Here is a 12,900-nt window from a genome sequence, read left to right as displayed (position 1 = left end):
TTAAAGAGTTAGAAGCTCAAAGTACCAACATACAGCTTTTATTGCGTTTGGATCTCCCCTATTATGTGAAAGTGCTTTACTTTGGGAAGAGGAAGACGGTTATTGTGGGTAGACTTTTAAGCTTTATGGTTAGTTTATTATCCTCTAAGCAGAAACAAGATAAACCAGACATCTTGGGACATAATACCATGAATTACTAAATATGGTTGCACACAATACTCTGAGATATTTTGCTCAAAACTTGTGTGAGTTTAGGTGTTTAGAGTGTGTTTTCTTTCACATGAAATTGAAGATATGACATCGCAGGCTTTGCCATTCAATTCATTATTTGCCCACAATACTCCTGCCGTGGCACGACAGGCACTGTGAGTTTAGTATGTAGGTATTGACTATGTATAGGCACAGCTCCTTTGTAACTGAAACTTGGTACCATGTAATGGACACCAGTATGCTATGTTTTTGTATTAAGGCCTACAAACGCATACACATTTCTGTTTATCTATATGAGGAGTTTAAGGAATTTCAATGACACCATTCACCTATTGGAATATTGTGTGTGTAAGTGCTTGTAATGACAGTGCTTTTCAGATGTCTCTACTACACCTTAGAAAAAGTCACATCACTGCATTTAAAACCATCCCAAATAGAGTATTGCTTTAAAGCTACCTTTAACATTATGTCTTACTTTTAGAGCCAGACCCAATATTCAACTGCAGCAAATCTCAAAGTCATTCTGTGTGAGGTCTTGTCGCGATACATAGCACATCCCAATCTCACTGAAGAGAAGATGGCAGCCAATATCCACCAGACATTCTGCTTTACTGACTCATCACTTTTAGAGTCGTTTACCCAAGAGTTCAGAAGTCAGCTCTCTCAGGTAAGTGCCTGGAATCTTTCCTAATATCTGCAACTAGTAGTTGTGTACGTTCACACGCCTTACTGCAGTGTTTGGGAGATAGAAGGTGACACCACCTGGCTAGGAGTTGCTCATCTGCCAAAGTGCGTATAGTGCATGGTGAGACTGAGCTAATTCTTGTGACTGGGATTAGCCCAAAGACCTTAGAGTTGAGTACACAGTTCAGAAAGGCAAAGACATCCAGCCATCAGCTAGTGGCCACTAAGGGTTCTCACCGTGCCTAGCTCTTGTTTCTCCTCTTTATTTGCCCTGCTGCAGTCACAGGTAGATAGAATGGTGTGAAGATGTGGTGAAAATAAGAATATTTAAAGGTAGGGAAGACAATAAATGTAATCATGCATTACCTCAGCTGTATAACTTCATCTACTGTCACCTGCATCTCATCCAACAATTCATGATTCAAGCAGTAGTTGTCTTTGGGAAAGCTATATAATTAAAGTAAATGAATCCTTTAAAGGTAATGCCATCTTTTTTGCCAGGTTGAGGGTTGATATTAATTTTTCTTGTATTCCTAGTCTGTGAACTGTTTGGGACACAGTGAATCGTAGGGCTTGTCTAAACTGAGAATTTATTGTGCAGTCTGGGGTGTGAAGGTAAAGCACAATCACTCTCTCAGTTATTGCCTGTCACTAGAGTCCTTTGAATGTATTGTTTGTAGAGTTGTGTACAAGTGCAGTGCAAGCTCAACAACATAAAAAGACCCACCAGCAGCATGGGTTCTTGTTCTTAAATAATTTCTTGCATTGTTATTTGTTAAGGTGCAACACAACCCACAGTACCAGGCAGCATTCGTCAATGAAATGGTCTCATTTCTAATGCTCATCTCCCAAGTGCAGAATGACACCTCCCTGTGGCATCTCCTTTTGATGGCCCCAGACGTGTTTCAGGGCAGCATGCAACTACAAGACATAATTGATTTCCTTCAAAAGCCAAGCAGGTAAAAATACAGAAAATGCCAGGAGAAGCATTGAAAGTTGATAGGTTTGTATATTGAACTCCAAGGACATCACCTCTCCTCTTGAAGAAAGGGTGTTAGCTTAAAAGCATGATTTATTTGGGGGGATGATATGACTCCATATTAAAGCATCTACAAAGGTCTCTATGGACAGTGAGCAGTGTTTTGGTTTTCAATGACTCTTGTGTCAGTTTTTAAATGGGATCTTGTTGTGAACTCAGTTTTTTTCCAGCCTGCTTAGAGGCACTGTCATACCCATGTGCAGATAGAAAAGGTGGTAACAACCACTGCCTTTGATTGAAGAAAAGACCTCCTGGCTGGATAGTTGTTCTGCAGAAAAGAAAGCAGCTCCTTTCCAGAAAAGCATAGAACCAAAATCAAGTTGCTTTGGAACACCTCAAGCATTTGTAGGGGAGCCATAAACTATTTTTTTTTTTTTTTAATTGGTTACCGTATTGTCTGCTGTTCTATCTTTCAAGATTGGTCCCAAGAAAACAGAGAAGAGAGGGAGCCTGGTTTTTAGCATATGAGGCTTTGAATATGTCTGACTTTAAGAAGAAAGTACCAGCTATGTCTGGCTCAATGGTTACGTGAAAACCGGAGCTGGATTAACTGCATTAATTAACTGTGCTGAAATATTTGATGCAGTATGCAGCTAGGACAATAAAAACTCTTCTAAAATGGGTTTAACCTTGAAATCCCTTTCATGGTCCATAGTTGGGCTAAACTGTCACTGATCTTTAGAAGGCTTGAGTTATTCAAGAAGTTAGGGGACTATGTTCCAAATCGTCTACTGGATATGTGGCTGACACTTCTATAAATTGTTCTGAATAGTCCACTTGTTACAGCACGTAGAGGACAGCAGGCAACTTCTGTTTGTTTGTTTGTTTGGTTTGGTGGTTTTTTGTTTTTTTTTTTTTTTTTGGATATATGAGCAGTTGGGTAAAGATGCCAGAAGAGGTTGTAGAAACTTTGCCACTTTGATTACACCCAGACTTAGAGGGACTCACTTTTCATCACTGGCATGTTGCCAAGGCACTTAAAAACCTGTACATTTAATGTGTAGGTAATTTTCTATACTGCACTGTGAGAACTATTTGTAAGTTGTAATGTCCGTATCCTTAAAGGAGTCAGTAGCAGTGTGGCAAGAATTTTAATTTTATTCAGAGATGTTTTGTCCATGCTGCTGTTTCAGTGACAGGATTATTACATTTGTTTGCATTTAGTGGCTTGCAGAATCAAGCCTGAGAACCAGCACTGTTTGAGTGCCGAGGAAGAATTAATATTTACTGTGCTGCTTTGCTTTGCTCTACAGCTGCAGAGCTGGGCAAAGTTATCCTAGGCACAACAAAGAGGCACATAGAATTTCATCACCAGCACTGTGCAGTGCTTTTATGCCTAGCATCTGGCAGTGTAAGTGCATGAGTAAAGAGTTATTGCAAAGAGATTGCACAAATAGTATTTTTAATGATGCTTACAAAAGCACGTCTTAGCAAGCCTGGCCATGTCTTTTACTTAGGCAGTACTGACCTAAAGAAATGCTGTACGGGAAATTTTTTTGTAGCATAAATATGAAGATAAAGAAGAAAAGAACTTTTGCTTATTGTGGCATCTGTAATAACCACGTGATGAACACCACCACTGTGAAATGTAACTTGAAAATCATGAATTCTATAGAAAGTTTAGGAGCAAATTTTATTACGCACACAAACTTGATTTACAGACTGAATTCACAAATGCTCCTGTTTGTTGCTTTAAGATAGTTTTTCAGATAAGCATGTAAGCTGAACTTTTTCTCTAAAGCTAATGTCTGGAAAAGCCCTGCTAGACTGAAATAAAAGGGCAACAACAAAACTTGTTTCCATTTTTGCTACCTTCTAATCTGCATGATATGCATCCACTTTTGTCAAGCCTATGCCTCCTTCCTCCTTGGCTCTGCCATTGCTCAACTAAATAAGTCATAACTGCGGTTTCTTCCCCCGCTTCTCCCTCTGACTCTTACTAACAAGCACCTCTGCAGAATGGAAATGGTGAGCACCAAGTCCACGAAACCTGCATAGAGACATTATATTAAATGAGGAGAAAAGAGATCCCTGGTGTTCTGTTCTCACTAGCAGTCTGTTCCCATAAATCACTATGTATTTATTCAAGCCACTGAAATCAGCTCAGCTAAGTTCTTTGTGCATCACCTGCAGAACTTCAGGCAGGCGAGAGACTCTGCATTTCATGGTGACCTTGTGCCTACAGTGAAGAGCTACTCTTTATATAGGAGAAGCAAAAGGGAATAATAGTCCCCATGAAGTTTTCAGTAACCTGCACACATTGAACAGACAGTCTTTTAAAGGATTTCCTCTGTGATACAATATGCCTGATTATCAGCTTGTTCTTTCCCAAGACTGAAAAACATTCCTTGCTTCCCTGTCAGCCTGATTATTACAGTATGAAAGAGGAAAGAAGGGGAATTGGAAATGATAACAGTTATTTGTGATTGCTTCTTCCTTCCACAGATGTCATCCCCTAGGGATCCCTGCTCTCCCTGGAGCTTTGTCTGCTTGCTTCTTGATTTCTTTTAGGAGGAGATTCACCCGCAGCAGTGAATCACTAGGCTGACATATCACCTGAGTATTTTCTAAGACCTATTGTGAGGATTTAAGTGGCCTATAGATTTTACATAACCCTTTAAATAAGTACACCTAATGAGTACAACACATGTTTGTGCTAATATAACGCCATGGCTTTTCTATCAAAGCCCTTTGTATTTGTATTTTGTGCATGATCAAACAAATAATTAAAAGTAGGGGCAATGTCTAGTCTGTCAGACATTCTAAGAATGATAAGCTGTACTCCAGCTGTTTCCTATTTGAACACTTGTTTTATTTCTTCTCATAAACCTGTAACCACAATTTATTTTCCTTGTTGTTTTTTTTTTTTGTTTTTGTTTTTTTTTTTTCTCCATTTAGTGTTGTGCTGGCAGCTCAGAATGTCTCTGCATCACTTGTGACTGATGATAGATTCAAAACTGTTCAGAATGGGATTACAAATCCTCCATACTCCCTGAACTGCTTGGAGCAAGGTAAGACTCCTCCATATAGTCATATCTCTGCTGAAAACCTGTGGTGCTAAGGAGAAGCAAACTGCAGACTAATAAGTAACCATACAGGTTGCATACTGTTCAGGGCTCAGCATAATGAATTCTTCTTTCAACTTTTTACAAAAGTGAATAAAATACCTCATTTCAAATGAAAAAGTAAAAAAGTTTGGTTTTGACAGTAGACAATGAATTAACATGAGTTTGCAGTCTCGGTGGAAATGAGGAGGCAGTAATTTTTTATCTTGATTTTTTTGGGGGGGAGGGGGAGGGGGGCGGCGAGTGGTGTGTGTCAAAATCTGCCTCTATTTGTGGGCTCTGTCAAACTCACCCAGATATATTGAGGTAGGGGCTGGGGCTGAGCAGCACAACAAGCTGTATACATCAAGATTAGCTCTTTTCTCTAAACCTGTGTTAGCTTACAGCAAAGGAGGAGTCCTCGACATCCCCCTCTAACTGGAGTTATGTGAATGGGCAAGGGAAATGTACAGCAGCTAAATGCTACAAGGGTCAGATTGGTAAATGCCATCCATTCAGTACTTCTTCTTTGGTGGAGACTGTGGAAGTTGGGGTGGATAAGAAGAAAGCAGATTAATGCAGTGCAAGTAGGGAAAACATGGACATGTGATTAGTGAGAGGACTGGACGCATGGGGATAGCAAGATGAGTGTAAATGGCTATAGGAGACATAAATGATACTGCAGTCAAAGCCTGCACGTGGGTAGTAAAAAAACATTCCCAAATGAAGGGAAAGAAAAATTAGCATTAGGCCAGCTTGTGCTGCATCACTAATGGCAAAGTGTGCCTAAAGCAGGAGGAAAGCTCCATTAGCACCCAGATCACAGGGGCACTGAGCTGTTCCTGAGATGGAAAATCATTTCTGTGATGTCGAGTAGTATCCTGACTTCCTTTGGAAGGCCAGGAAGAGTTACACCCCAAAAAGGCAGTCAAATTTCTAACCAGGATCTTGGAGGAGCCTAACTTCATATGAGCGTGTTATCCATAACAGATTTGTCATAGAGCTTTTCTCAGTTTCCAAATTAATGTGATCTTTACTAATATACTCTTTACATATTTGTTGTAGATAAAGAAAAAAATTTGGTGATCGCCTATATTTGTAATCGCTTTAACTGGAAAGACAGTCGGACTTTAGGGTTTGAATTGGAGGAAGCTCTGAGGTAAGACATTAGCTAAAGGGATATTACTAACAGTATAATTCAAATCTATGATATTTGCTCTAAATCACTTTACATTTCCACTTGCATTGATTTCATATTCACTAAAATGCTTTTTTTCCCCCCCTTCCAGAAAAATAAAGTCACCAGAGATTGGTAGAAAAGACGTCAAGAGGTCCATTAATTCAAATGATTTAGAAGCCATACAAAAGTATCTACATCGTTTCAAAGGCTTTGAAAAAAAAATGAATAGAAGTGAATTAAAAAGCTTAAATCCATTCAGAAATTTGAAGAATGAAACATTACAGAAATTGTATGCAATTCTTGAACTGGGAATGAATCCACACCATGATTATAAATTAAAGGAACCATATAATAAGGAAATAATTGATGAAATCTATAACTTCACATCACTGCAATTACAGAGTGACTTTAATGGGTCTTCCATTTTCAATGTAACGACCCAGTGGAAAGAAATTCAGAGTGCTTTAAAATTAGCTACGATGATTTGGAATCCACTTCTGTTAAGTAATTCTAATTTTAGAACGGCACAGACTAAGGACGCTCTGAAAATGCTCTCCACTAGCATGCCATCATTTCTGGAACACTTCAGAGACCGTTTCCATGGAATGCAAGAAATACCATCTTTGTTCTCCGATTATTTGCTAAAGCGTGTGTCCTACAGAAACTTTCCAGACTACCTCCTAGCTCTTCAGAAGATGTTTTTTATAATGACGGACACCAACATTGGTTACCAATACCTACTGATGCCTGTGTTTGAACTGATGAGGAAAGTAGAAAGCTCCATGGGTGAAGCCTGGTGGGATGAGTTGAATGCCTATTGGCGCATTGGGGAAAAACTGAGATCGATGAAGTGGAGTAACACAGGCATCGTAGCGTATGGGCAGTTTTTAGACGTATTAAACAGCCATTTACAAAAGCCGAATAATAATTCAAGTAGTGTCTTCAGTGAACAATTGGATCAACTGTCAGAATTTATAACAGCTGTGTTTAAAGAGTTTGGGGAAAACTCTGAAGTAGCCAATATCTCACTAGTGACTCAAGCCATCCAAAAGACCTTGTACATATTAAAAGACTTACAGCTGAATTATAATGTCAGTAAATTAAAATCTATAGACCTTTTCTTTAATTTTGACAACAAAACCTTCGAGAGCTTGACTGAACTTCTGAGGACAGGAATGAAAATCCTTCGTTATACAAGTGCCAGTGAAGCTTCCATTGAAGAAATAACTAACCTTGTCTATAATTTCTCACATTTGCTCTTGCAGGATTTCAGCCAGTCTTCTTTGCATCACAATACTTCATTAGCGGCAAAAATTTGGCAGTTCTTGTATTTAGCCTTGAGTCCTCTCCTTGAGAATGATGACAGTGGTTATGGGACACCCCAGAACTGCTCCGCTCAGGATGTGCTCCACATAACACTGGAGATGCTGTTTGAAAATGCCACTCTAAGCGAGTCCTTAGCGCGGAGCCCCTGCAAGCCCCTCTTTGATTCCATGGGCATGGAGGGTGGAGCAGTGCACAATGACACCTTCACAAAAATGTTCCAGCTTGCCATAGCAAACCTGAAACTGTCTCCAGAGTTTGCTGCCATCTACAAGAACAGCAGTGAACGCTTTTCCGAGGAGCTGTCATGCACTGTCCAGTCTCTGCAGCTTTCTCTGAGCTTCCTTTCCCAATTAAACCTTGTCTCTGAGCTGGAAAACTCCTGGGTACAGGAGAAGGTGAGAGCTGTGACTGCTCTCACGGAGGGTCTGCTGCAGAGTAATGCCTCCTGCCCCATCCCAGTTGAGGATGTGGGTGGTGTGGTCCCGTCCCAGCTGTGGCACATGCTCATTCCTTTCATGCTGAACGAAACGGTGCTGAACTCCCTAAATTTCTCTGACAGCTCAGCAGGCTGGCATAGGCTGCCTGTGATTTCCCATCTGTTATCGACTCCTTCCATCAGGAATAGCAGTGTATATGAACTGCTACAGGTGGGCAGAAATGCTCCCAACCAGTCTGAGTGGGAACACTTCTCGCGGCTGTGGCATGCCACTGGCGACGTCTTGACCACTAAATGGAACCTAACAGAAGTGGATGAATATGTGAAACTCCTCCAAATTATGAAGAAAGCTCTAATTCTTGTGGACTTTGGAGTAGCTCCTGGAAAAACATTAGTACATCATATCTTTCATAATTCTAGTGGAGGAATTAAATCCTTAGATCTGAATTACTTGTATAGTTCATTAAAACTCTTTTTCAATTCAACTTCTGCCACAAACAGCATGCTGGACTTAGAAAGAATATTTCAAGAAATACTCCCACTGTATGAAGTTGGTGGTGAAGGATTGTTCAACCCTGATCCCTACGAAGAAGAAAATCAAGATGTTCTGACTGTGGCTGCAGTGATTTGGAATCAGACAATTTTAAACAGGACTCATTTTAATACAGAGAAAGCATGGGAGGTTATCAAAATGATTGCACTTCATGCAATCTCGCTTGAAGACATTGAAAATTATCTCAGCACAAATGAAAAAGTGTCATTATTTTCTGACTTCTTGTCGACCCCTGTAACTTCTGAAAATTTTGCAGAACAGCTCTTGTCCCTTGAGAAGCTTCTTGCTGCCATGGCAAAGGTGAATACCAGTAATCATTATCTGCTGATCTCTTCTTTCTCAAAGCTAATGCAGAAACTCCAGAGTTCTCCTCACAGAAGGCAGGGAAATGAACTTCGTGCTTTCTGGCATATTGCTGAAGTACTTCAGTCCATGAACTGGAATAGTACAGACAGTCTCACTTCCCAGTCACTTCTAGACATGCTGCAAAATCAGTTCAGTTCCATCGAAAATTACTCCAGTCTTCCTTTCAGTAAGGAACTGAAGCAGCTGGTAAACTTTGCATCCTCCATATTTGAGCTGTATGGTGAAGAAGACTCCAGAGGAACCAACATCTCCATATACTTGCAGGCCATACAAAGAAGCATCTTAATTTTAAAAGATTTGCAGAAAAGTTATAATATCAGTGAGCTTGAAACTGTCAACCTCTTATTTGATTCTTACAGTAAGTATACCCAGAGACTGATTGAAATATGGAAAGCAGGAATGAAAGTCCTTCATGACACCAACTTAAACAAAACATTTGAGGAAAAAATGGACATTGTCTATAATTTCTCACATTTGCTCTTGCAGGATTTCAGCCAGTCTTCTTTGCAGCACAATACTTCATTAGCGGCAAAAATTTGGCAGTTCTTGTATTTAGCCTTGAGTCCTTTCCTTGAGAAAGATGACAGTGGTTATGGGACACCCCAGAACTGCTCCGCTCAGGATGTGCTCCACATAACACTGGAGATGCTGTTTGAAAATGCCACTCTAAGCGAGTCCTTAGCGCGGAGCCCCTGCAAGCCCCTCTTTGATTCCATGGGCATGGAGGGTGGAGCAGTACACAATGACACCTTCACAAAAATGTTCCAGCTTGCCATAGCAAACCTGAAACTGTCTCCAGAGTTTGCTGCCATCTACAAGAACAGCAGTGAACGCTTTTCTGAGGAGCTGTCATGCACTGTCCAGTCTCTGCAGCTTTCTCTGAGCTTCCTTTCCCAATTAAACCTTGTCTCTGAGCTGGAAAACTCCTGGGTACAGGAGAAGGTGAGAGCTGTGACTGCTCTCACGGAGGGTCTGCTGCAGAGTAATGCCTCCTGCCCCATCCCAGTTGAGGATGTGGGTGGTGTGGTCCCGTCCCAGCTGTGGCACATGCTCATTCCTTTCATGCTGAACGAAACGGTGCTGAACTCCCTAAATTTCTCTGACAGCTCAGCAGGCTGGAATAACCTGTCCATGCCCTTCAGCGTGGCACAGGATGAGCTCCACATGAATGACCTGTTGCAGAGCCTCCAAGGCGCCTTCAACCTAACCAAGTGGAGTTATTACTCAGGCGTCTGGGATGTGGTTGACAGTCTCCTAAACACCAAAAGGAATCTAACCGAAGCAGCTGCCTTTACAAAGCTGTTGGAGGCAGTGGCAAACAGCTCTGCCAATGATGTGTCAGCTCTAGAAATCATAGAAGCCACTCTCTACATTCTCAAGAGGCTGAACTTCTCTGATCTGCTAGATGATTTCAATATAAGTTCCAGTTCGGCTTTTCTCTCCAACAAAACTAGTTTTGACACCGTGATTGATATTGTCTCTCATCACTTCATTGTGATGGCAGAAACCCTGTACAACAAGACCCTACCTTGGACTCAGAGTGACCAAACTCTATCACCAACCAGTTTGATCACACGGTGAGTTTGCTTTTTGGGTATTGCAATTGCACTTACGGGTAGTGACCACCATTCTTATTCCAGCATTGCACGTGAAGTATGTTATTTTCTTCCGGTGGAGCAACTTAAGCCTGAAATCACCGTAATTTAAGACAGTAGGTCTGACGTGGGTTAAATTGAAGAAGAAGAAGAAATTTCTCCTTGAACTGAATGTTCAGCTAAAAGAAAGCAATTAAAAAATTTTCTGTGTTGGCATATATCAGTTCACAGTGGAAGCAGAATCCTATAGGAAGCTTGCCACCAGTGGTACACTCTTCAGAAACCCCTTCTTTGTGGTGTGATAGTTTTTGATTCTCAGTCTCCCCTAGTCACATTTTTGCATCTATATCTTGCATCCACACTGAAACTTTCAAGTGTGTTTTCTTATACATGTGATTTGAGAGTGAATGACAGCTTTGGGAGATAACAGCAAAGAGAATTGATAAAATAAAATTGGGAGAGTACCCACTTAGGAGATGTCATGGGAGACACGTGGCTTCATCTGGAATTCTTATTTACGCTGCCAAGGAACAGCATCTACACAGCTGACAGGTTCCTCACTGATATGCCTTGTTTCTGAAAGAGAAGCTGATTGAAAATCCTATCTTATTTTTCAGATTCCTGTTTTTAGAATTTGAAAACACCATCATACAGATGACAGTGAATAACAGCTATAACCCTTACCTGATATGTTTAATAAATGCCACTGAAGTTGAAGACAGCAAATTGACAGGTAATCATGATTTCATTAATGTTGTGGGACCTCAGCTGGAATATGCTGTGCCTGTCTTTTCAAAGTGTTTTGTCTAATGATGGGAAGGAATGGTGCTACATCTTTTCATCCACTGGCAATTAACTAGAGCTGTGAGACCTTGGGAAGCCAGGCTCCTTTTTGTTGGAGTTCTGTCACATTGCAGATACAAGTTTTCCATCCAAAAGGCACGTCTGCTCTTCTCTATGTGATGACAAGTTGCTGACACTCAGATAAAGAAATCTTACAAATAGAAACCTATATTCCCCTCACAGCTTTATGTATCCGTAAAATGACAGCAGTTATTTTTGAGAGTTAACATGGTATTTCACATAGATATTCATCGTAAGAGTTTATTGTAAAACCAGAGGGGTTTATCTGTTCGCAGAATAGAGATACAGTGCTCTGAAGGGCACTGTCAGAAGTCTTGTAACCAGTGTGGGGTGGATTTCTTTAGGACCAGAGCACCTGCTCAGACTGGATCAGTTATAATCCAGATTAAAACCCAGGTCTTGGTCTGTGATTTCAGAGGTCCTGAGCCCTGTGAATTTGGTGAAAAATAGCAGTGACCTCAGAATAAAAGTGCCAATATTCCCATCTGCAAAATTTCTGCAAGTCTGGTGTTTTTTGTCTCAAGTAACTTTTGTTTTCTTCCTCACACAGAAAACATCACACTGCTTTTGAGGCAAACTAATCTGAAAAAGAACTCTCTTATGCAAAATAATACTTCTGAGAAACATTCATCCATACCAGAGCTCCTGAAGCTAAAAGTGAGTCTGCTTAAAATGCTGACTTGAAGGACATCCCGCAGTGATACATGAATGTACAGTGGAGGTTTTGAAAAACAGCATATGGAAAAAAAGTTTCTTAAAAGAACAGCTGATAAAAACTAGGACTGAAACTCTATTTCCTGCCTGCTGCTGATGTTTAAAGATCACCATTAAACTGGGCTGAGGAACTTGTTCTTATATGAGTCCCTACCAAGTATACACCCATTTTTCTGAGAGGGTAGAGGTGTTCCTGTTCTCCCAGTCTGCTAGATAGATTGGCTTCTGTTTTCCACCAGCCATCCCAAAAGGATGAGCACTGCATAGGTTGCCAGTGGCAGCATATTCCTCATAAATCAGTGCACCAGTGGTTTTGAAGTTCAGTACACTGAGTACATTAGCAAAGCACCTCGCAGAGATGAGATTGTTCTGGGATGCCTGAGCTTCGTCTGAGAAGTTTATAGGGGAGGAGTTTTCAAAGGCACAAATAACTTTAGATACCTCTGTCCTGCTGAAAACCAGTGGAATTGTGCATACCCAACTGGCAGTTATAAGCATGACTAAGTTACCGCTATGCCTGAGGAGCTATACCGGCACCAGCGTGGCTGGAGTCCAAGTCCCCACATGCTCCCTTAGTCTTAGATGTCTTGCAACACCATAATGGTTTCTCATATAAGCACCTAAGCAATATTGATTCACAGATTTCCCTCACCAGTTCTGGATTTGGCAATGCCTCATTTGGATAAAATGCTTCTTACACCATACGTACATGACTGTGCTGGTAGCATACACACACGTTATTCTATTTTTCCATAAGAGAAATAGGATTAAAACATCTTTTTAAAAAAGATAACAGTACGCAGTGCTGTTACTGCTTAAATCTGTAACAATAATACAGTGAGCCTCAATGTGACAGGTACTTACTGGCACAAAACAGAAAACAGTTCTT

At 40.7% G+C, this 12,900-nt stretch overlaps 1 protein-coding gene across 2 annotated transcripts in view; it reads left to right on the top strand.

Moving 5' to 3' along the window:
* The window catches only part of ABCA12 (ATP binding cassette subfamily A member 12), an 86,911-nt gene that overhangs the window by 23,951 nt on the left and 50,060 nt on the right, over positions 1-12,900 (top strand). The window contains exons 6-13 of one of the 2 annotated variants that reach the window (XM_033010734.2): positions 692-877; positions 1,675-1,853; positions 4,832-4,944; positions 6,043-6,136; positions 6,267-8,050; positions 9,953-10,415; positions 11,051-11,166; positions 11,848-11,954. In XM_033010734.2, the coding sequence (XP_032866625.2) occupies positions 692-877; positions 1,675-1,853; positions 4,832-4,944; positions 6,043-6,136; positions 6,267-8,050; positions 9,953-10,415; positions 11,051-11,166; positions 11,848-11,954 (3,042 nt within the window). Of the gene's footprint in view, positions 1-691; positions 878-1,674; positions 1,854-4,831; positions 4,945-6,042; positions 6,137-6,266; positions 10,416-11,050; positions 11,167-11,847; positions 11,955-12,900 lie in introns of both variants that reach the window. The other variant, XM_033010732.2, reaches the window with a different exon arrangement.

Source organism: Tyto alba, unplaced genomic scaffold (assembly GCF_018691265.1).
Source record: "Tyto alba isolate M040663 unplaced genomic scaffold, T.alba_DEE_v4.0 Super-Scaffold_7, whole genome shotgun sequence".
NCBI lineage: Eukaryota > Metazoa > Chordata > Aves > Strigiformes > Tytonidae > Tyto > Tyto alba.
Note: the sequence above shows the minus strand (reverse complement) of the source record. Positions and strands in the feature narration are given on the sequence as shown.